This window comes from Hipposideros armiger, unplaced genomic scaffold (genome assembly GCF_001890085.2).
Source record: "Hipposideros armiger isolate ML-2016 unplaced genomic scaffold, ASM189008v1 scaffold_690, whole genome shotgun sequence".
Lineage (NCBI taxonomy): Eukaryota > Metazoa > Chordata > Mammalia > Chiroptera > Hipposideridae > Hipposideros > Hipposideros armiger.
The window spans coordinates 72,281-97,164 of NW_017732040.1; the positions used below are offsets into that span (position 1 = coordinate 72,281).

Below are 24,884 nucleotides of genomic sequence, written 5' to 3' on the forward strand. Positions count from 1 at the left end.
AAGCCCAAAGTTAGCAAAAAAAAGGCAATTACAAAGATCACAGTGAAATAAATAAGGACCAAAAAGACAAAGGAAAACATTAATGAAAAAGAAAACTAGTTATTTTGGGGGGGAAAATTGACCAATCTTCAGCTAGACTAAGAAAAAAGAGGAAAGTGGTATCACCAAGATGGCAAAACAGGTTGCTCCCAGCTTTGCTCCCCCTCAGGGGAAATAACTAACCATTATTCACAGACAAGATACCACTGAGAATCCAAGAGCACAGGGTGAGGCTAAAGTATATCCGTGCACCACCTAGACGAGACAGACTACATTAGGAAGGTTAGAGGAGTGGCAATATGCTGACCACATCGCCCCTCTCCCAGCACACCATAACATGGAGATACAGCAGGGTCTGCCTATTGGGAAAGGTCATTAAGAAGACATGAGCACTGGTTTGACCCACAAGCTGGACCTAGGAAATTTGAAGCTCCCATCCCCTCCGCTGTGCTTGGACTATGTGCTCGCTTGCTTTCCCTGCACTAGAAGTTACCCAACAACACAACCTGGAGATAGAAACATAATGATGAAACTATCTGGATTGGGTATGTGACTAAACCCAGTTAAGGCCGCCTGTATATGTGACTGAATGCAATTATGGCCTTTATATTAACTTTTAAAATTCTGGCTGGCAGGTACAGAAACTACTTGTCATGCGACCGCCCAAGACAAGCCTCATAAGTAACTTGCCTTGTTTATTAAACCTGAACCTACCAATCAGGAGTAATCTACCTTTCTTTTCAGCCTCTCCCTGCCCTCCAGGTATGGGGGCCAGTTTCAGATTACATTCAGGAAGCTCTGGAGGAGTCTGTGACCCAACACTAGCATATGGTTGGAATCCAATAAATGCTGAATATATTTAGTGATGCTGAAAAGTGTCCAAGATAGATATAATTTGAAAAACATAAATCATGTGCTTACTTACTCCATTTCCATTGCACTTTTCTGAACAATCAGAGAATTCATCCATAATTGACCTCGATTCCACACAGTCACCATTTACACAAACCTAACAAATAAAATTTCAAAGTCAGAGGGGTCCAACTACCTTAACATTACAATCAGTAATTTTATAACTTATGACTATAACTATTCAATGCAATAAATACCCATCTAAGTACTGCTTTTGTTGCACCCCACAGATTTTTTATATGTTGTACTTTCATTTTCATCTACTTCAAAATATCTTTCAATTTATCTTGAGATTTCTCCTGTGGCATGTGTTGTTATTCAGAAGTATGGTTGCTTAATCTCCCAGTATTTTGAGATTTTTCATTTAAGTGTAATGTAAACTACAGATGATGGGTGATAATAATGTGTCAATGTAGGTTAATCAATTATAACAAATGTGTTGCTCTGGTGGGATTCTGGATAGTGTAGGAGTCTATCCCTATGCAGGGGTAAACGGTATACAGGAACTCTCCTGTACTTTGTACAAGTTTTGATGTGAATATAAAACTGCTCTAAGAAATAAAGCCTATTTAGGGCTGGCCGAGTGGCGCGATGGTTAAGAACTGGCTTGGGATGCCAGAGGGCCCCGGTTCGGATCCCACATATGAGGGCCAGTGACACTGCCCTCTACAGCTAAGATGCTGAACAACAGCTCAACCTGGAGCTGGGCTGCTGTGAGTCACCGGCGATGGCGTACGCTGCAGTTCCTGTGGCAGTGGGTTGCCATGGGCTACCGTGTGTGGCCAGCAGCCAGCGTGAGCGGCCAGCAGCCGCCGTGAGCGGCCGTCCAGAAGCCGGCGACTGATGTGCCTCGCCCGGGAAGAGCACAATGATGGTGCCAACTTGGGCCAGTGAAGCAACGTCCTCCACAACTAGACTGAAGAACAAAACGACAGCAACTTGTCTGTTCCCCTTCCCCCAATTCCCCAGCACTGTTCCCATCCCCCCAATTCCCCAATAAAAATTAAAAAAAAAAAAAGAAATAAAGCCTATTTAAAAAAAAAATTTGATTCAGGCTTCCAGTATCTGATCTGCATGTAAGGAGCTTGGAAGCCACCACTCTGTCCTAACAACAAGTAAAAAGTTAAACATACTGAAAAAATCAACAACTCTCCTGGGATTTCCTAAGAGAAGTAGAGACAAAGGGCAAACCACTTACCCTCAAGACTGGGGAAACACAGAAACGAATACAAGGGAGTCAGCGCTTACTAGAGCAGAGATTCGCAAGAAGAAACCACCTCAGGTACCAGTGCCATGATAGGAAAACCTGAACTGTATCTGATGGATTACTGGAGGCTCACTGTGGACAACTCTGAGAATCAGTAACTCTGAGAATCAGGAACCCAATCATGTGGCGCCCCCACAATTTTGTGAGATTTACCTCCAGGAGCTCAACCAGGTCCTCACAATAAATATCAGAGAAAAAGTTCCTTGTTTTGGGCAGGGGGAGGGGAAAAGAAACCAGAGCACTCTGTTCTTAACAAGGAGAAACTAGTTAACCAGAGGCTAGCCTGCTGGGGTTTTATCAGAGCCTAACTGATCTGAGAGAAGGGAAATACCCAATTCCAGTCAGCTCTGGACTTCCATGTGGGAAAAGGGAAATACCCAACTCCAGCCCACTCCAGCCACCCTGTCCCAACTAAAGGAGTAGAAAAAAAACCTGAGAAACATTTCTAAAATTCACAGTCCAGAGGCATGGACTCACTAAAAGACTGAGACCTAATCAGAACTAAAAAACAGTTCCCCTCTCCCCACACCTCACCACCACATTATTAAAGGCCTACTTACAGCAGTTCTTTAACCTGGTACATCATAGCCAGCTATCAAGAAAATGTACCTAAGCCAAAAAAACACAATTTGAAGGAGATATGGCAAGGATATCTGAATGATCAGAGTAGGAGTTTATAACAACTGTGATTAATATGCTAAGGGTTCGAACAAATAAAGTAGAAAGCATTCAAGAACAGATGGGTGATATAAGCAGAGAGATGGAAAGCCTAAGAAAGAACCAAAAATAAGTGCCAGAGTGAAAAAAAAACAACAAAATGAAGAATGCCATTGATGGGCTTATTAGTATACTAGAAATGTTTGAAGAAAGAATCTCTGAGCTAAAGGCTATATCAATAGAATCTTTGAAAACTAAAAAGCAAACAGAACAAAGACTGAGAAGAATAACACAAAACACCCAAGGACTGCGGAACAACTACAAAAGCTATAACATACGTGTAATGGAAATAGAAAGAAAGAAAGGAACAGAAAAATATTTGAAACTATAATGACCAAGAATATAGCCCAAGTTAATGTCAGACACCAAAGCTCAGAAAGGTGTCAGAAAGGAAGCTCAGAAAACAAGCAGCAGGATAAATGCCCACAAAAACACTACACCTAGCATATCATGTTCAAACTATAGAATACCAAAGGACAAATCTTGAGAAAAGACAGAGTTAAAAATAAATCTCACCTACAGAGGAACAAAAATAAGAATTACTTCTGACTTCTACTCAGAAACCATGCAGTCAGAAGAGAGTGGAGTGAAATATTTAGTGTTGACAGAAAAAACAAAAACAAAAAAAACCTAAATTTTATATACTGTGTAATTACCCTTCGAAAGTGAATGAGAGGGAAACCAAGATGGTGCAGTAGGTAAACACTCTGCTTACCTTCTCTCACAACCACATCAAAATTACAACTAATCTACATAACAACCATTATTGAGAATTGCCTAAAATCAAGCTGAACTGAAGCCTTTCAACTAAGGATGCGCAGAAGAAGCCACCTCCAGTCTGGTAGGAGGGACAGAGATGCAGAATGGTCCCACACCTGCGTTTGACCATTAAAGATCAGGAGGGATATTTTGACTATGCGGGTCCTCCCCACCCCAGAGAGGAGCGAGAGGTCCCAGCCCCACCCCAGCCTAGGATTCCAGTATCGGGGAGAGAAGTCCCCATAATTTCTGGCTGTGAAAACCAGTGGAGATTGTACTGAGTGTGACTCAGTGCTGATGCACTCCCAGGTGCTTCTCTTAAAGGGACTGTGTGCAGACTTACCCACCAACAGAATCACTCACTCAGCTCCAGCGCTGGGGCAGCAGCTGGAAAGGACAAATGGTGGGGAACTGAGTTGTCTGGCTTGAGCAGGGGCTGGAGAGGTGGCTTTCTCCTGGATGGAGGAGCTGGTGGATGCCTTTGTTTCTTTGCTGAACCCACCACCTTCCCCACAAGCAGACGCAGGCAGCCGCCATATCTGAGTCTCTGCTCTTAGTTTGCCAGGCCCTGGTGATTTGAGGCTTCACCCCATCCAACTTACAGACACACTCAGGCCACTTCCTGAGGTTTTTTGTGCAGACCGTCTGCCTTGGCTCAAGCTGCAGACTTTCCTAGGGTCTCTCAAAGGTTCACGGAACCCAGACAAGCATCATCTGGCTGGAGCCTGTCCTGTACCTCTGGCTGAGCATCCCTAGGTGTGGCACTAGCAGCTGCTGCCTGTGGTTCGCTCCTTGACCTCTTAAGGCACTTCCAAGCATAGTGGAGGCAACAGCCATCTGCAGATTTCTTTGTGGTTCCTGCTGGGTGACCCCAGGTGAGGCACGGGCTGGGGCTGAACTTGATCTACAGCAAATCCTCTCCATGGTAGCCCAGTGGCAAGCTTCAAAACAAGCTGGAGCATTGCCCAGTTGCCTCCAAGTATGCCACGCCCAAGGGGAGGATTGGGCAGGCACCAGACTCCAGCTGAGGCAGATCCTACTCTATAGAGTCAGCCCCTGCACAACGACTCCTCCACTGTAGTCAAGGCCAGTCCTCACAACCAGTGAACCCAAGGGTTAGCCCCTCCTATTGATGTGCAATTATCAACCAAGGCTCAACTACAACAGGAGGGCACACTCAACCCACACAAGGGACACCTGGAGCGCATGGCTCAGGTGACCAGAAAGACTGCACCCGTGACCCCACAGCCCACCTACTACACAAGGCCACTCTACTAAGAGTGGAAGACATAGCAGCCCTACCTAATACATAGAAACAAGCACAGGGAGGCAGCCAAAATGGGGAGACAAAGAAACATGTCCCAAATAAAAGAACAGAACAAAGCTCCAGAAAAAGAACTAAGTGAAATTGGAGATAAGCAATCTATCAGACACAGAATTCCAAACACTGGTTATAAGAATGCTCGATGGGGCCGGCCGAGTGGCGCGATGGTTAAGAACTCGCTTGGGATGCCAGAGGGCCCCGGTTCGGATCCCACATATGAGGGCCAGTGACACTGCCCTCTACAGCTAAGATGCTGAACAACAGCTCAACCTGGAGCTGGGCTGCCGTGAGTCGCCGGCGACGGCGTGGGCTGCAGTCCCTGTGGCAGTGGATTGCCATGGGCTACCGTGTGTGGCCAGCAGCCAGCGTGAGCGGCCAGCAGCCGCAGTGAGCGGCCGTCCAGAAGCCGGCGACTGATCTGCCTCGCCAGAGAAGAGCGCAATGATGGTGCCAACTTGGGCCAGTGAAGCAACATCCTCCACAACTAGACTGAAGAACAAAACGACAGCAACTTGTCTGTTCCCCTTTCCCCAATTCCCCAGCACTGTTCCCATCCCCCCAATTCCCCAATAAAAATCTTAAAAAAAAAAAAAAGAATGCTCAATGATCTCAGGGAGAACTTCGACAGAGAGATAGGAAATATACAAATGGAGATAGAAAACATGAAAAAGAACCAGTGAGAAATAAAGGATACAATAATGGAAATGAAGACTATATTACAGGGAATCAACAACAGATTAGATGAAGCAGAGGATACAACTACCAATGTAGAAAATAAGGTAGCAGAAAACACCCAACCAGAACAGCAAAAAGAAAAAAGAATCCAAAAATATGAGGACAGTTTAAGGGGCCTCCAGGACAATATCAAGCATACCAAAGTTCGCATTATAGGGGTACCAGAAAGAGAAGAGAGAGAACAAGAAATTGAAAACCTATTTGAAGAGATGACAGAAAACTTCTCTAACCTGGTGAAGGAAATAGACATAAAATCCCAGGAAGTGCAGAGAGTCCCAAACAAGATAAACCCAAAGAGGCCAACACCAAGACACATCATAATTAAAATGCCAAAAGTTAAAGACAAAGAGAGAATCTTAAAAGCAGCAAGAGAAAAGCAGTTAGTTACCTACAAGGGAGCCCCCATAAGGTTGGCAGCTGATTTCTCAACAGAAACTGCAGGCAAGAAGGGATTGGCAGGATATATACCAAGTGATGAAAAACAACGACATACAACCAAGATTACTCTACCCAGCAACATTATCATTTAGAATTGAAGGACAGATAAGGAACTTCCCAGACAAGAAAAAGCTGAAGGAGTTCATCACCACAAAGCCAGTATTACAAGAAATCTTAGAGGGACTTCTTTAAGATTGGGGGGGTAGGAGGGGTAGTAAGGATGGTTGAAACGGGAAGAGGTTAAGAAGTACAAATTGGTGGTTACAAAATAGTCATGGGGATGTAACATATAGCATAAGGAATATAGTCAATGGTATTGTAATAACTATATATGGTATCAGGTGGGTACTAGATATATCAGGGTGATAGATGGGAACAGGGTGGGGCAGGGTGAAAAAGGTGAAGGTATTAAGCAATACAAACTGGTAGTTAATACAGTATGGGGAATATAATCAACAATGTTTTAAAGATCATGTAGGTGCCAGATGGACACTGGACTTATCAGGAGGATAACTTCATAGACTGTATCTGATGCACTCTTCACTTGAAGCTGAAGTAGGGTACTATTGATGTCAACTATAACTAAATATATAGGTATATATAGTCACGGGATGTGGAGTATAACATAGGGAAGATAGTCGATGGTACTGTAACAGCTACATAAGATGTCAGTGGGGTAGTAGCTTGGGGGGTGGGTTATCACTTTATGAGGGGTTTAAATGTCTAGCTGTTACATTGCTTTGTACATCTGAAACTAATAAAAAAATGGAAAAAAAAGTGAATGAGAAATAAAGACTTTCTCAGACAAACAAAAATTGAGGGAATTTTTACTAGTAGAGCTGCCTTGCAAGACATGTTAAAAGAAGTTCTTTAGACAGAAGGAAAATAACAGCTCAGAAACTAACAGAAAGTACAACAGCAAGAGTGAGCACTTATGTACGAGTAAGTTAGTGTCTTTGTGTAACTATGATGTGTTACTGTGAGTTCATCAATTGTAACAAATATACACCACTCTTGGGGATTTTGATAAGGGGGAGGCTATGCTTGTATGGGGGTAGGGGGTATATGGGAAATCTATGTGTGTATCTTCCTCTCAATTTTGCTGTGAACCTAAAATTGCTCTAAAAACTGGTATTTAAAAAATGTTTCAGGGCAGACAAATAGGAGATACAAATGAAACACGATGGACATAAAAAAATCATAACCAAATAACCACTTTTTTATTACAATACCATGAAATCTAACAAAACTATTCTTAAGAGTACAGTTAAAAGAATATCCTGTATTCATTGCACATATCAAAAGTTGGCATAGGAAGAAAATCAACTCAATATAATCAGGATATATATGAAATTTGCATTAAATATGAGCCATTATTAGAGTCCCCTAATAAAGATAGTAGAAACTTTTATTAAATTATACTACAGATACCTAACATTCTATTATGGGACGTATTTTAAACGACCAGGCACAATCCTTTTAAGTTTAAAGTATAATAATCAGAGGATTAAGGATATAGTACCCATTCCATTATTTATAGCAATATCTACTTCCCTAAGTTACAATTTTCTTTACCTGAGTGCAATGATACTTTTTCTAAAGCATTTGAGATTTGTTTCCAGGCTAAAATAAAATAATGTGAAAATGATGTCCTTTTAAATATTAAGGCACAGTACAACTCTCTTCAAAGAAATGGCCTCACAAAACCCTTTCTAAATTCCAAACAACCTAACCCTATTAAACCTTCAATGGTTGAGTCTTCTCATTAGTTCTTGGCCATAATGGTGTCTAACAACTCTATTTGAAATGTAGTATCTATTGTCTGCCTGCCTCAGTAAAATTGCCATGAAGAGTCCTGTTACATACGGACACTACTGACAGAAACAAAATTGCCAGGAATGTTTCAACATATAGAAATTATATATTGAATATGAATTATATAATCATTAAAGATTACCTGGTAAAAAAATGTTCATACATTATCACTGAGAAGAACTGTCCGTGTTTTAGAAAATTCTATTCTTATTAAATCACCATCTGAATATTATCAAATCATCTACTGACTGTTTCATTTTTTGTTTTGGCTCGATGGCTTAAATATATCTATTGAGCTCCCTAGCACATCCTTCCTTTATGGAGGCATTTATGACTCCTAGCCATGAGAGGAAGCCAGCATTAAAAAGACTATATACTTTACCTACAGTAAACTTCATTTAAACTATAAAACCACTAAAAGTGGCTATTAATATACACATTTCACATATTAAATAATTTGTTCAAAACATCTATCAAGTTAGTAGAAGAGTCAGAATTTAGATCTATGCATGTATGTCTTTAAAGCCTACATTTTATACTATATTATAGTTCCTCATGAGCAAAGATCTGGTCAGAAACTAAATGAGACTTTGAAGTAAACTAATTTCCTCTATGTTTTCTCCAGATTTGTGCCAGCCTCATAAATAACAAATTATAATAAAAATCAATAATAACAGCCAGTTTATATTTAACTTTTCCTATGTGCTGGACGGACATCATGTTAAGCGCTTTATACTGTTATCTCATTTAATCTTCGCAATAACCTCACAGAGTAAATGCTATTGTTATCCTCCTTCTACACATAGCTGTGGTACCTCAGACTGGTTATGTAACTAGCAAAACGTCAACACATACGTGGTGAATATTTGATTCTAAGCAACCTCATCTAACTTGTCCTCTTATCTACTGGGCCACAAGGAGACACATATTACCAAGTGGGATTTCTTCTTTTTTTCTCCAAAAAAGAAAAGTAAATTTCCATGCAACAGAATACTTAACTACACTGTACTACCAAGATCTCCCCCCTCCCTACTCCAGCCCCAAAATGCTTGGGGGTTTCCTTGCTCACAACATTGAAATTCTGAAGGGGCTCCAACAGTTCCATTTCCTTCTTAATATCTGGAGGCCAACTGAAGCATATTCATTTTGTCCTTAACCATATATTTAAGGTTACATAGCACTAGAAATGAATTTAAATTTGATACTTAAATGAAAATATGTATTGAAGAAATGAATATAACTATATTTTTTAAATAAATTTTAAATCATTTACCCTCTCAACATCACATATAGAGCCATTACGGACCACCATTGGATCTATTACTGAGCCATGAAGACTGTAGTCTAGAGTTATACATACAACATCTCGTACATAAGCATAAATCACAGCAACATTTTCTTGGCGGAAAGGAGATCGAGAAGGGTAGGTACAAACTAATCTGCCACATATAAGATTCCTGCAAAAATAACAAAAGTAATGATTATAATACATTAGGCATTTATTAGAAATGTTTCTTATTTGCTTTCTTTGACAAAAAAAATGGTTCATCATTTATGGCAATGTATCTAGGGGGAAATGTAATACTTTAACACTAACATTAAAAACAAAAAGTAAAAAAGTATAAAGCCATCGAACCAAGATTATCTTTCAATGTTATAATAGCTTTTTAGTCACTGTGCAGATTTATATACTTATTGTCAAATAATCAAGTCACTCAAACAATTTATATCTCTATAAATAGAGGGATTTAAAGATAAATAAGTTGTGACCCCTACCCTCAAGAACCTTATCATCTAATACTAAATGTGGTACAAATCCCATTATAACTGCTACAAATTAAATAAATTCTTACAGAGATTTAATATGAGAACACATTCTCACTTAGCAGTTAGAGAAAACTTCAAAGAGAAGATGCCATCTGAGTCAAAGCTTACAAAGTAGTAGGATTTCAACAGGCAAAGTAAGGTATTTCTATACAAAAGTAACAGCATAAGCAAATCAAGGAAGTATAAAACTACATGGTATATTTACCAGTCTACAAATTCCATGAGTACAGGGGTCATGTATGATTTGCTAACTAGTAGCTAGGCCAGTGTCCAGCCCATGGTAGGTTCTTAATAAATGTTTGTCAAAATAAATTCAGAACAAATTATCAAAGAGCTGGCTCTTCAGATGTGGAGAAAAATGAACTTCAATTTATGGACAATGGGCAGTCTTCAGCTTGGGCAAGCAATTGAATGAATGGGGACAGTAGTTTTATAAAGAATAATGAACAGGTTCAAAAAGAAAAGAATACAATAGGCATTATTAGTTTCAATCGTGTATTGGATTTAGGAACCTAACTGTCATCTACATATGTTTAAAAATTTGATGGAAATTCAAGCCTGTCGCACAAGAAATATGTCAGGGCTAGAGATTTTGATTGGAGATTCACTCCCATACACATGTAATACTTGGAACTACTGGGATGAATGACACATATAAAGAAAAACTAAAGAAAGAATATTGTAGAACATACGAAAAGTACCTTTAATATTTGTGCAACATACCTCCATGCACATATTTTATATTTGCCTCTTTCCAAGCCGCAGTTCCCAAACCTATCACTTTGAGATTGTATTTCTTCATAGCAGGCAAATGGAGCATTTTTTGAACCTGTCAAAGTTAAAAATGTATTTGGATTAAAACCCCCTTTTTATCATCTTCTTCCATTTCCTTATATATTATATGTCTCCTTTTCCTTTTTCTCTATTGTTCTCTAATTCAAAGGGTTTCCTAGTGAGGTTGTAGAAAAAGAGAAAGAACTAAAGTTAAAAGGCAATGCTCATGGTTATTTTATTTATTTATTTATTTTGCTTCATGTTCTGTTATTCTCACCACAAGATATTATGAAGGAAGGGAAGTGTTACAGAAGTGTAAACTACGAGAGGGCTCTGCAGGAGAAGGCAACAGAAAGATAACACAAGAAAACTATACTTGTTCTCCTCGATTCTGAGTAGGAACTCATAAAAAGCCAGGTCTGTAACAAAATCTCATTGAAGAACCCTCACTGTATCTTCAGGAAGTCTAAAATAAAGGGACCAAAATTGTCAACCTACATATTTTCCTCTATTTTTCCCTCATTACCATATTTCTTATTGCTGTGTAAAAGACTACCAAAATCGTGGCAGCTTACAACACCCATTTATAATGTCACAGCTGCTGTAAATCAGAAGCCCAGCAAGGCAGAAGTGACCTCTCTGTTCAAAGATCTCACTCGGCTGAAAAAAAGTTATTGGCTGGAGCTTCAGGCTCTGAGAGCTCACTGATTGTTCGTAGAATTCAGTTTCTTTGCAGTCATAGCTCCATTTTCTTACTATCTGCCAGAGGTTGATCTTGGCTCATAGGAACTCCCACTCAGGTGCTAGTCACATGTCCCTCTACATACAGAGGTTCTCAACCTGTGGGTCGTGACCCCTTTGGGGGTCAAACGACCCTTTCACAGGGGTTGCCTAAGACCATCGGAAAACAAAAAGGTATTTACATTACGATTCATAACAGTAGCAAAATTACAGTTATAGAGTAGCAACGAAAATAGTTTTATGGTTGGGGGTCACCACAACATGAGGAATTGTATTAAGGGGTTGCAGCATTAGGAAGGTTGAGAACCGCTGCCCACAACATGGCAGCTTATTTCTTCCAAACCAACAGGAGAATCTTGCTGACATCTCCCATCTTTTAAGGGTTCACATGATTAGATCAGGTCCACTCTAAATAATCTCTATTAATTTAAAACTTACTGATTTTGGACCTTAATTACATCTTCAAAATTCCTTCATCTTCACTATGTAATCTAATCACAGGAATGATATTCCATCATATATTCACTGGTTCTGCCCCAACTGAAAGGGATTATTTAAGACATATACACCTTCATGGGGGCCACCTTTGAGTTCTGTCTACACAGTTACCTTCTCTAAAATGAACCTTTCTAAGCCTAACTGCTTCATCTATAAAAGTAGGTAATAGCTACCTCAATGGATTGTTATGAGAATTAATTAAGATGATGTTTATTTAATCGCTGTTGATTTCCATTGAATCCTCCTCTATATTTTAAGATCAAGAGTATTTCTTGTTTAACAGCTCCTTCCATGATTTACATTTTTCTTCACCATTTTTTTTAATTCTTCATCATCTACTAATTCGATATCTTTCCACCATTTTTAAACATTGGCCCATCAAAGGTGATTGCATAGACACCATGAGAATAGGCAATGTTATTTCTGAGTATTCACAATGTTTAATCAGGACAGTTGTGAATCTAAGACACTAGGTTAGGAATACTAATGCAGGGCTTGTTAAATATCATGATAATACCCAGAAAAAAATCAGAAAATGGATAATTCAGTCCAGTTTGGAAAGATAATATAAAAGAATATGTTAGGCACTGAGCAGTCAGATGAATTCTGTTGAAAGTGATATTCTTCTTCCTAGTCCAATTTATATTAGTCCATCTATTGCATCTAAAGGTACCAAAGAGGCCTATTATTAACTTCCCACTTAAAGACCCTCTCTCATTAGTGTTAGGGACTGTCTCTCAGGTCAGTCTAGGTTTTCCAGGGTGAGATGGAAACACTAAAAGCGCAACACTTTGCAAATGTCAAGTCACATGTCAAATAGTCCCTTAAATTCAGCATACTGACCAAGTAAGAGAATTTGCCCTTCCATAGTCCAAATAGTATAGAGTCCCTGTACCCTATTATCAAATACTATGAGGTGCAATAAAGTTGTGGGCATAACCTAACATCTGACTCACCTCATCTCAGATTCCGCTTACCATCATGTATTTATTATTTGTTTTTTTCTTTTACAATATATTTTATAACTCTTGTTTCTATCTAAAATATTCTTACACCCTACTCCTTGCTAGAAGAAATCAACTCTCATCATAAAGAATAAAAATTGCCAGATATTACCTTTCTAAACCTCCTTTGAAGCTAGATCATGGGTATATTACCCAATCATGACCAGTGTTTTCTGAAGGAAATTCTGTTGGGGACCCCTGGAAAAGGTTGTTCTTTATCACAGAAGATACAGGTTGAAATATCGAAGCTCCTTTTTCCTATCTTTGACCAAAAAAACTACCTGGCTATCCTGAAGGAGAAAGCCCAGAGAATGATTGGGGAGTCACTTTAGAAATGTGACGATGAAATTCAATGATCCAACTCTAAAAGCATCTCATAATTTTCATTAACTGTGCAATATAAATGCCTATTATTTTTCATCTGCTTTTATTCAGTCATTCTATTAATGTGGACGTAAAGTTGATAACTAATACAATATTCAAGTCCTCACTATTGGACCAGACATGTGAGCTGCTTGCAAAAGCAAACTACAGTTGTAAAACATCCTTTCACTATTCATTTATTCAACAAAATTTATTCAGCTACTATTTTGTAACAGGTATTATTCTATGTACTGGAGATACAGCATAAGATTCAGAAGTTCCTGCTTACATGTTAGTGAGGGAGACAGGCAATAAATAAATAAATGAATAAATGTGGTGAGTCATATAGTAATAAGTGCTACGGAGAAAAATAAAACATAAGACAATTCAGAATTCAAGGGAGATGAGAGGAGATCATGGAAATAAAGAATAAAATTATTGGTCAAGATAAACCTAAAAATATTAATTCAGAAGTTAGTATTAATATCAGTATCTACAGAAATACATAGTCAAATGATTTATTAGCTTGGAAGCAATGAGCAAAAGTAGGAACTGATTATTGATGAAATTTAGCTTAATGAGATATTCAATACATGAAAGAATGAAAACCATCTAAAAATGAAGATAAAAAAAGTAAGCACTAGGGCCGGCTGAGTGGCACGTTGGTGAGGAGTTGGCTTGGGACGCCAGCTCTGAGCAGCAGGGCCCCGGTTCGGATCCCACATGAGGGCCAGTGATGCTACGCCCTCTACAGCTAAAGTGGTGAACAACAGCTCAACCTGGAGCTGGGCTGCCGTGAGTCGCCAGCAATAGCATAGGCTGCAGTGAGGCTGGCTGGCAGCTGGCATGTGCTTTCATGAGCTGCCGTGTGCCGCCGTAAGCTGCTGTCCAATGACAGGTAAGCTACTGCCTCACCCGGGAAGAACGCAATGATAATACCAACATGGGCGCCAGTGAAGCGACATCCTCCACAACTAGACTGAAGAACAAAAGGACAGCAACTTGTCTGTTCCCTTTCCCCAATTCCCCAATAAAATTAAAAAAAAAAAAAATCAAGCTCTAACTACTGATCATCTGCCAAGACTCATATATATATGGGCTATTAGGTTTTGTACTGACAAAGTAGGTTAGAGTTAGATAAGGAATGCTATGACTGGTACTCAGCATCAGCAATATCCATCCCAAACTGGTACTTAATCTATTCTTACTTTCCACTGTACCTGCTTCCTCCATTTTTTAATCCTAACTTAACTCTCAATTGCACTATCCCATCTACTTTAGAATTTTGATTTACACATTATCATGCTGCTGTCTCTCATGATTGAGCCTCCAACAAAGAGCTTGCTTGGCTAAGGTGTTTATTGACAAAGCCCCCTTGAGTTCCAGAATGCAACATTTGGATAGGAAAAAAAGATACCAGCCTTTGGGATATCCTGCCAAATGAATGCACTAAGTTAAGTTATTTTATCCAGAAAGTTACCTGCCAGAGCCCACAGGACAATGTATCTTGTATAGTCTTTCTTGCTTTAAAAAAATGTGCAGAATAGTCATTAAGAATGTAAATCCTGAGGGCCGGCTGAGTGGCTCAGTTGGTTAAGAGCTCACTCATGAGTGTGAGCTCTGAGCAACAAGGTCACTAGTTCAATTCACGGCCTGAGCTGAGCTGCCAACAGCTGCCAAGGATGGCTCAGCTAAAAAAAATGAGAAAAAAAAAAAAGGAATGTAAACCCTGATTTCAGGAAGATCTAGCTGCCTTTTACTAGCTGTTTGATGCCAGAAAAATTATTGTGAGGATATTATGTACTAATACCCTCATTTCACTGTAAATCCATGAAATAAGTGATTTAATGAAATGAAGACATTAGTGCATACTTCATGGTGTTTTGAAAGATAAAATTAAGGTGACCTGTCACAAGTAACTAAACCTAAGCATGTATAAAACCAAACCTCTATTCTCTCCTACCCATACCCCAATTTTCTTCCAGTAGGGAAATAGCATCATCATGCACCTATCAACAAAGTCATAAATTGGGAGTCACTCTTGACATTTCCCACTCCTTCAACCTCTTTATTTAACTAATCATCAATACTTATCTGCTTTGAAAAACAGCTTTAAAAAAAAGTTTTTCTAAACAGCTATCAAATCTATTTCTGTCAAATCCAAACTACAATCATCCATTGCCTAGAATTCTGTAATAATGTACAATATGGCAACTGCCTTCTAAATTATCAAGCTATTTGGTTTTTTTCAGCTCAAATACACCTTGAAGCTGGTTCTCACTTTAGCCTCTTTTCATATGCTCTCCCTATTATCTGTGACACTCTTTCCCATGCCCTTCACCAAAATAATACTTGCTCCCTTATATCCAATGTTATTGACCCACTGCATACACATTAGGTGAATTTTCTTATGATATAGTCACATTTACTACAGAAATCTCCTTTGTAGTGTTTATCACAGTTGTGTAAATAAATTAGTGGGTTGTTTTAGTAATTATCTACATTTATTATTAATATATTTAATATAATAACTAATAATATTAATATATTATTAATAATGCATTAAAATAGTTTAATAATGTACCTTTCACCCACTAAGTTCTGGGTTTCACCCAGAACTAAGATTAGTTCTATTTAATAGGATATTTTAAAATAAAAGTAAAAACAAAATAATTCTTACCAACTGCTGGCTGCCTGGACGCATGTAAACACAAACACTCAACATTCCATACCTTTCCATACAAATCCTAAACTGTTGAGACTGAACACAAAGCAGCTATCCCATGTATCACAACTAATACATTCATCTTTACCCCAAATCGAAGTTATGTGCAACAACAGCAATGAATTCCAAATCCAACAGCTTGGGGTGATATCCATTTCTCTTCGTAAGGTTTGGACATGGCTTTTTATCATCCTACTAGGCTACCCTATTATACATGATTTAAAATGATCTTGGATCACTGCAGAATAGCTGAATCTCTCTTATTAAGCAGTATAAATGTATTTTATGCTTTATAAATGTAGTTTTTGGACATTTGACCAAAGCCTTCAGTTACCCTTTAAAAAGCTTCAAAAAGTAACTCATTTTATACACAAAATCTTTTTTCAAACTTCAGCCTCAATGTGCAAATAGTTTGAACACTAAGTAACAAGTGATAGTTTAGTGCCAATTGCTTTCATACTGCATAACCAAGACGGCTATTTCTCAAACTACAAATATTTCTCATTATCCTCCCAGTCAATCTCAAAACATGTTAAGATCTACCAATAATTAAAACTTAATTCTAGGTATTTCTGTACTAATCAAGTTAATTTGCTTGTAAGTGACACAAACCCAACCTAAGTGAGCTGAAAAAGAAAGTGAATTAACTGACTCATCAACAAAGAGTACAAAGTTCAAAGGTAAAGCTGGCCTTGACAACGGAAAGTAATCAAGACCCTCTGTTTCTGTCTTTCATCTTCACTTTCATTCTGGCTTCATTGCCCCGACTGCAGAATAACTTTTACACATACAGAATGGGCCCATCCCCAAGATACATGCAAAAAAAGTCTATTCAACGTGGTCATAGTGCAAAAATAATATCTAAAGAGGATTCTGACTTGTTTTGGGTCACATGTCATTCTTTGGATGAAACACAGTATCCAGGTGGGTTAAATAATACAATTGACCTACTAGTCTGATGAGAAACTAACTTTGGCAGATCCCATTCAAAACTAATGGTTGGAGGGCCAGCCAAGTGGCTCAATTGGTTAAGAGTGTGCTCAAGAATGCGCGCTCTGAGCAACAAGCGTTGCCAGCTGATTCCCGGCCTGAGCTGAGCTGCTGCTGAGCTGCCAACAGGTGGCAGGATGGCTCAGCTAAAACAAACAAACTTACGGTTGGAATGGAATAGAAGAAATTTTGCTAACAATTGCAAATAATTTGCTAACAATTTTGCTTAAAAAATAACAATGGAGGTGCAATTAGCAGAATAATCGGAAATTAAATCTAGGCATGGACAAAAAAGGTCCTTTTAAGTTATAGTTTTGAGTTGGTCTGTTTTTAGGAAATAATGGCCACAAAATCAAAATATAGTGTACAATGAGTAGGTAATTATTTTAGTACTTTCAGGCTATTATAATTTATCTATCTGTATTATGTTACAATATATCTATTAATAAAAAATTAGCAGAGCTTATTAACTAAATTCAGTCATCTCAGAATAAAAGTGCTATATAAATATAATAATTGAACACTTAATGTGTACTAGGCAGTATTCTAAGTGCTTTCCATGCTTTAAAACTACCACGATTTATTGCTTTAAGACATCTAATTACATTCTACATAAAATTGACATTGTGTGCAAGCCCTTGCCCCACACCCGAGCAACAGCAAGGGATCCCAGGCCACACTTTTCCCAATGAGGAGAAGGAGAGCAGGAGGGCCCCAGTAGCCTCACCACAGAAAATCCAGGATCCTTCACAACCACTGAATACACCTGCAATCTTAGCTACCAACGAAGATGGCAGTCCACCAATGCTGATTAGAGCTGACCGAACGGCCCAGAGTCCATGTACTGAACACTCATGGAACCAGAAACACAGCTGCACCCCACCCAGCTGGTGGCCTTGCACCATGTGAAGTTATTTCCCACTGAAAGCAGTCTGTTAAATCTAGAAGAGGTGACTGCTAATTCAAATGCTCACACTCCACCACAGGAAAAAAATAGATTCCTAGTTACTACACAAAGAAACAGACATATTCAAATTTCCTGAAACAATATTTAAAATAATTGTTGTAAAGAAGCTTGGTGAGCTAAAAAAGCACACAACAAATAACCTAATGAAATAAGAAAAACAATACATAAATAAAATGAGAAGTTCAACAAAGAGATAGAAATTATAAAGAAGAACAGAAATTCTGCAGTTAGATTTCAATGAATGAAATGAAAAATGCAACACAATGCTTCAATGACAGAATCAAACAGAAGAAAGAATATGGAAATTTGAAGACAGGTCATTTGAAATTATCCAGGCAAAGGAAAATAAAGAAATAAAAAGAGTGAAGAAAGTCCACAGGATTATTAGATATCATCAAATGAACCAATACATAAGGTGTGATCAAGAAATAGGGTGAATGCTGCTGCCAAGGGCCATTCAACGGAAAGGCAGGGCTCTTCAATACAGGAAGCAGCATGTTAAACCTTAGTAACAGCGTGTGACAAGTTTCAAGTTGTTCAGTGCAGTCAGTCAGGTGTGAGCCACGGTTGAGAGAAGGAGTGTTTTGAAGTATGCCAAAATCATGGATCACGAACAACGTGTTAACATGAAATGGGCAAATGATTTCATCCTCCATCGTGACAATGCTCTGAGTCACACATCGCTTCTGGTATGGCAATTTCTGTCAAATAAAAACAAGGTGTCTTCATCCACCTTAGTAATCGAATCTGGCACCATGTAACTTCTGGCTATTCCCCAAAGTCAAAATGACCATGAGAAGAAAATGTTCTGAATCGATTCAGGACATTGAGACAACCACGACAGCACAGCTAAAGAGACTCACGAAAGAGGACTTCCAGAACTGCTTCAGAAAGTGGCAAGAGCAATGGGATAAGTGTGTTCGAAGTGAGGGGGAGTATTTTGAGGGGGTCTAATGGCATGTGTCTTTTACCACAATAATTTCTTTTTAATTTAAATATTCACTGTATTTTGTGATCACAGTTTGTAATATGCACTATGGGATCACACTAAGGAAAAAAAAAAACAGAGAGAGGAAGGGACAGAAAGCTTATTTAAAGGAATAATTGCTGAAAAATTCCCAAATCTTGGGAGAAAAATGGATAACCAGATTCACAAAGCTCACAGGGTCCAAAACAGGATCAACCCAAAAGAGACTAAACATATTCACATTATAATCAAACTGTCAAATATCAAGGGCAAAGATAGAATTTTGAAAGAAGGAAGAGAAAAGCAACTAGTCACATAGAAAGGAACTCGCACAAGACTATAAGTAAAATGTTCAGCAGAAACATTGCAGGAGTGGGATAATATGAGGTGTGATCAAACAACATGGTGAATGTTCAAAGTGATGGAAACCAAGAACCTACAACCAAGATTACTCTGCCCAGCAAGCTATCATTTAGAATAGAAGGACAGGTAAAGAGCTTCCCAGACAAGAAAAAGCTAAAGGAGTTAATCTCCACCAAACCAGTTTTACAAGAAATGTTAAAGGGACTTCTTTAAGATAAAAAAAAAGAAAAAAGAAAAGAAAGGTATGAATAATAAAATAGCAATAACAACATATCTATCAACTATTACTTTAAATGTAAATGGATTGAATGCTCCAATCAAAAGATATGGTGGCTAAATGGATAAGAACACAAGACCCTTACATATGCTGCCTACAAGAGAGTCACTTCAGATTGAAAGACACACACAGACTTTTCAGGGATGGAAAAGATATTTCATGATAATGGAAATTAAGAAAAAAAAAACTTATGTAGCAATACTCACACCAGACAAAATACACATTAAAACAAAGGCTACAACAAGAGACAAAAAAAGACCCAGTAATCCCACTTCTGGGTATTCATCTGAAGAAACCAAAATGCTACTTTGAGGGGACATGTGCATCCATATGTTCATTGCAGCATTGTTTACAATGGCCAAGATGTGGAGGCAGCCTGGGGGTTTATTGACGGAAGAATGGATAAAGAGCAGGTGGTACATACTCTTATATACAATGGAATATTGCTCAGCCATGGAAGGGAATAGGTTCTTGCCATCTGCAGTGGCGTGGATGGACCTGAAGGATGTTGTGCTGCATGGAGTATGTAAGAGAAAGACAGATGCAAAGTGATTTCTCTTACATATATAATCTAAAGAACAAAATTTTTAAAAAAAACCTCATAGATACAGAGAACATTTTAATGATTGTCGTATGGGAGTGGGGTTGGGGAGTGGGTGAAAAAGGAGAAGGTATTAAGAAGCACAAATTGGTTTTTACAAAGTAGTCATGGGGATATAAGGTATAGCTTAAGGAACACAGTCAATATTGTAATAACTATGTATGGTGTCAGATGGGTACTCGATTTATTGGGGTCATAGATGGGAGGGGGCTGGGGACAGGGTGAAAAAGGTGAAGGGGTTAAGAAGTACAAATTGGTAGTTACAAATAGTCATGGGGATACAAAGTACAGTATGGGGTATACAGTCAATAATATTTAAAAACTATGTATAGTGTCAAGTGGGCACTAGACTTATTGGGGAAGATCACTTCATAAATTATATAAATGTCTAACCACTACAGTGTACATCTGAAACCAATATTAAATAATATTGAATGTCAACTATAATTGAAAAAACAGTCACTGGACTGTAAAGTACAGCATAGGGAACATAGTCAATAATATTGTAAAATCTATATACAGTGTCAGATGGGTAATAGACATATTGGGGTTATCACTTTGTGAGGTATATAAATGTCTAATCACTATGTTGTTTTGTACACCTGAAACTAATATAATATTTTTTGTCAATGGCATTTGAAAAATAAATTTTTAGGACAAAAAAACAGAAACTCATAGACACAGACAACCATTTAATGGTTACCAGAGGGTAAGAGGGGTGGGATAAGGGGAAAGTTAGAAGAGGGTAAAGGGGGTCAAATATGTGGTGATGGAAGGAGAACTGACTCTGGGTGGTGAACACACAATGCAATATATAGATGATGTATTATAGAATTGTACACTTGAAATCTATATATTTTTACTAACCAATGTCACTCGAATGAATTTAACAAAAATGATTTTTAAAATTAAAAAAAAGATAAAAACAGTCCTAAAATTTGTAAGGAACCACAAGAGACCCTGAAAAGCCAAAGCAAACCTAAATAGCCAAAGAAAGAACAAAGCTAGAGGTACACACTTCCTGACTTCAACTATACTACAAAGCTAAAATAACTGACACATAACTGATAACTGGCCAAGAACAGACACATAGACCAATGGAACAGAGCTGAGAGTCCAGAAACAAACCTCTGTGTATATGATCAACGAATATTTGACAAGAAAGTAAAAAACACTCAATGGGGAAGAGAGAGGCTTTTCAATGAATGGTATTGGGAAAACTGCATATTCACTGACAAAAGAATGAAACTGGATCCCTATCTTACACAATTCACAAAAAATAATTCTAATTGGACAAAAGACTTAAATATAAGAATTGAAACCAAAATACTCCTAAAAGACTTAAGGAAAAAGCTCTTTGGCATCGGTCTTGGCAGTGACTTTTTGGATATGACATGAAAAGCACAAACAACAAAAGCATAAAATGATAAGTGGTACTTTATCAAAACAAAAAGCTTCTGCACAATAAGAGAAACGAGAAAAAATGAAAAGCAACCTATAGAAAGGGAGAAAATATTTGCAAATTATGTATCTGATAAGGACAATCTCAAAATAAAGAAAGAACTCATAGAACTCCATAGCAGAAAAAACAAATAATCCAACTTTAAAATGGGCAAAGGAACTGAATAGACTATTTTCAAAGAGGACATACAGATGGCCAACAGGTACATGAAGAGGTGTTCGGTTATCACCAACACTGGAAAAATGCAAATAAAAACCACAATGAGATATCACTTCACACCTGTTAGAATAGCTCTCATCAAAAATGTAAGGAGATAATAAATGTTGGCAAGGATGTGGGGAAAATGGAACATGTGCACTCTTGGTAGGAATGTAAACTGGCACAGTAACTACAATGAACAGTGCAGGGGTGCCTCAAAAAGTTAAAAATAGCACTACCATATAATCCAGCAATCCCAATTCCAACCCATTTCATATCCAAAGGAAATGAAAACAGGATCTCAAGAGATGTGCACACACCCAGTTCATTGTAGCATTATTCACAATAGGCAAAACATGGAAAAAAACTAATTGTTCATCTAGACATACAATGGAATATAATTTAGTCATGAGATGGAAGGAAATCCTGCCATTTGCAACAACATGGATAAAACTGGTGGGTATTATGCTAAGTGAATAAGTCAGAAAGGGAAAAACAAAAATTCTGTGATATCACTTATATGTGGAATCTAAAAAAGCCAAACTCATAGAGAGTACGATGGTGGTTACCTTGGGCTGGAAGGAGGAGAAAAGGGGGAAATGTTAATCAAAGGGTACACACCTCCACTTATAAGATGAGTAAGTTCTGGGAATCTATCATATACTTGAAATTATATACTTCAAAGCATATTATATACTTTAAAGTTGCTGAGAGTAGTTTTGAATGTTCTCACCAGAAGAAAAGAAATGGTTATTATGTGACATGATGGAAGTGTTAGCTAACGTTAAAGTGTTAATCACTTTGCAATATATGAGTATTAAATCACCACATTATATGTTGTATGTCAACTATGACTCAATAAAGCTGGGGCGGGGAAGACTAAAACATTATATTGTACCTGAAACTGTAAAACTCCTAAAAGAAAACATAGGGGAAAAGCTCTTGGATATTGGTCTGAGCAATCATTTTTTGGACATGACACAAAAGGACAGGCAGCAAAAGCAAAAATAGACGAGTGGGACTGCATTACACAAAAAAGCTTCTCAGCAAAGAAAACAACCAACACAGTGAAAAGGAAACATATAGAAAAGAAAATATTTGCAAATCATGTACCTGATAAGGGGTTACTCTCCAAAATACATGTGACTCATACAATTCAACAGCAAAAACAAATAATGAGATTGTAAAATAGCAAAGAACCTGAATAACATGTGTCAAAAGAAGACAAAAAAGTGGTCATCAGATATATGAATCATCAGGGAAATGCAAACTTATACCTTTTGGGATACGAGCTATTATCAAAAAGTCAAAAGATAAATGTTAGCCTTTAAGGATGGGAGAAAAGGGAACCTGTGTACACTGTTGATGGGAATGAAACTGGTAAGCCATTATAGAAAACAGCAGCATACAGGGTCCTTAAAAGTTCAAAATGAACTACCCTATGATCCAGCAATTCCATTTCTGGGTATACATATGTAATGGATATGTTAAGTAGCTTGGCTGTGGTAATTATTTCACAACATACATGTATATAAAAACATCAAGTCATATACCCTAAATATATACATTTTGTCAATTATACCTTAAAAAGGTTTGAAAAAAGTAAAAATATAGATGTTAAACAGAATAAAGAATTTAAATTTTTATGTATTTACATATAACTTACATATAGAATATAAATTATATATATATTCCATTCTATATATTCTCTCTCTTTCTCTCTCTCTCTCTCTCTCTATAATTTATATATATATTATATATATATGTTATATATATAATATATATATAAATTATATATATATAATTGCTCGTTGCCTTGATAATGTTAATAAAAATTGAATACCAACTATTTAGATGTTACAAAACAATATTACCTCTTCCAAATATGGATGCACAGCGGGCATCAAGATCCGGGCAGTCTCCATCATAACAAATAAATTTTCCTTTACATACACGTCCATTGTGTATAGTTATATCAGGATTACAGGCTGCTGAGCTTCCATTACAAAATTCAGGAAGATCACAGTCAGGATGCGCCTTGGGCCTACATTCCGAACCTGAACTTCGAAACTAGAAATTAAAATATAAAAAATAAAGCATTATATATGATTGTTGCATTTATCAATATTTATTTCAAAACTGTGTTAATTCCATTTATAGGTTGATGATCTATTTATTCATTAATGTCTATTAGTGTCTTCTATACAGAGCATTATGCTATTCATATATGAAAAAATGAATATTATTAACTAAAACAGGAGATAAGACATATGTACAAGGAAAAGTATAACACAAATATGATGTGATGAAAGCCAAGGTTTAACTTGTGATTCAGGACAAGGGAATAAAAGTCCTTTTTAGCTTGATTCTTATTCCTTTGGGCTAAAAATAGTATAAGCCAGACAACTCCAAATGAAATATATGTATTCAAACCATAGTTGGTTAAGTTTGGAATATTTGTAATTCTATGGCAAATATGAAACATCAATAACAGAATGAACAGAGGGAAACTGAAGGGTGACTTAAAGAGGCCTTTAAGTCTTTGGAGAGGAAGGAATCCAATTGTAATGTTTTCTTGAACTATCCTATAGCTAATTAAAATTTCCAAATATAGAAAATCTATATAAAGAATCTTAAATGGGCATCTATCTCATACTTCTTTTTTTTTAGTTAAAGTTTATTGGGGTGACAATTGTTAGTAAAGTTACATGGTTTCAAGTGTACACTTCTGTAATACGTCATCTATACATCATGCTGTGTATTCACCACCCAGAGTCAGTTCTCCTTCCATCACCATATATTTGATCCCCTTTACCCTCATCTACCACCCCCCTCCCCCCTTACTCTCTGGTAGCTACTAAACTATTGCCTGTGTCTATGAGTTTTTGTTTCTTCATTTGTTTGTCGTATTCTTTTGTTGTTTTCAGTTTTATAGCCCACATATCAGTGAAATCATATGGTTCTTGACTTTTTCTGACTGACTTATTTTATTTAGCATAATAATCTCAAGATCCATCCATGTTGTCACAAATGGCACTATTCCATCTTTTCTTATGGCAGAATAGTATTCCATTGTGTATATATACCACATCTTCTTTATCCAATCATCTATCGAAGGACA

The 24,884-nt window shown here is 37.5% G+C and overlaps 1 protein-coding gene across 1 annotated transcript in view; it reads right to left on the reverse strand.

Annotated features, from left to right (window-relative positions):
* Positions 1–24,884, reverse strand: part of ADAM32 (ADAM metallopeptidase domain 32) — a 140,038-nt gene that overhangs the window by 46,028 nt on the left and 69,126 nt on the right. The window contains exons 14-17 of the mRNA XM_019626793.1: positions 23,638–23,833; positions 10,557–10,662; positions 9,280–9,463; positions 965–1,048 (exon numbers count right to left, since the gene is read on the reverse strand). Coding sequence (XP_019482338.1) covers positions 965–1,048; positions 9,280–9,463; positions 10,557–10,662; positions 23,638–23,833 — 570 coding nt within the window. The remainder of the gene's footprint in view (positions 1–964; positions 1,049–9,279; positions 9,464–10,556; positions 10,663–23,637; positions 23,834–24,884) is intronic.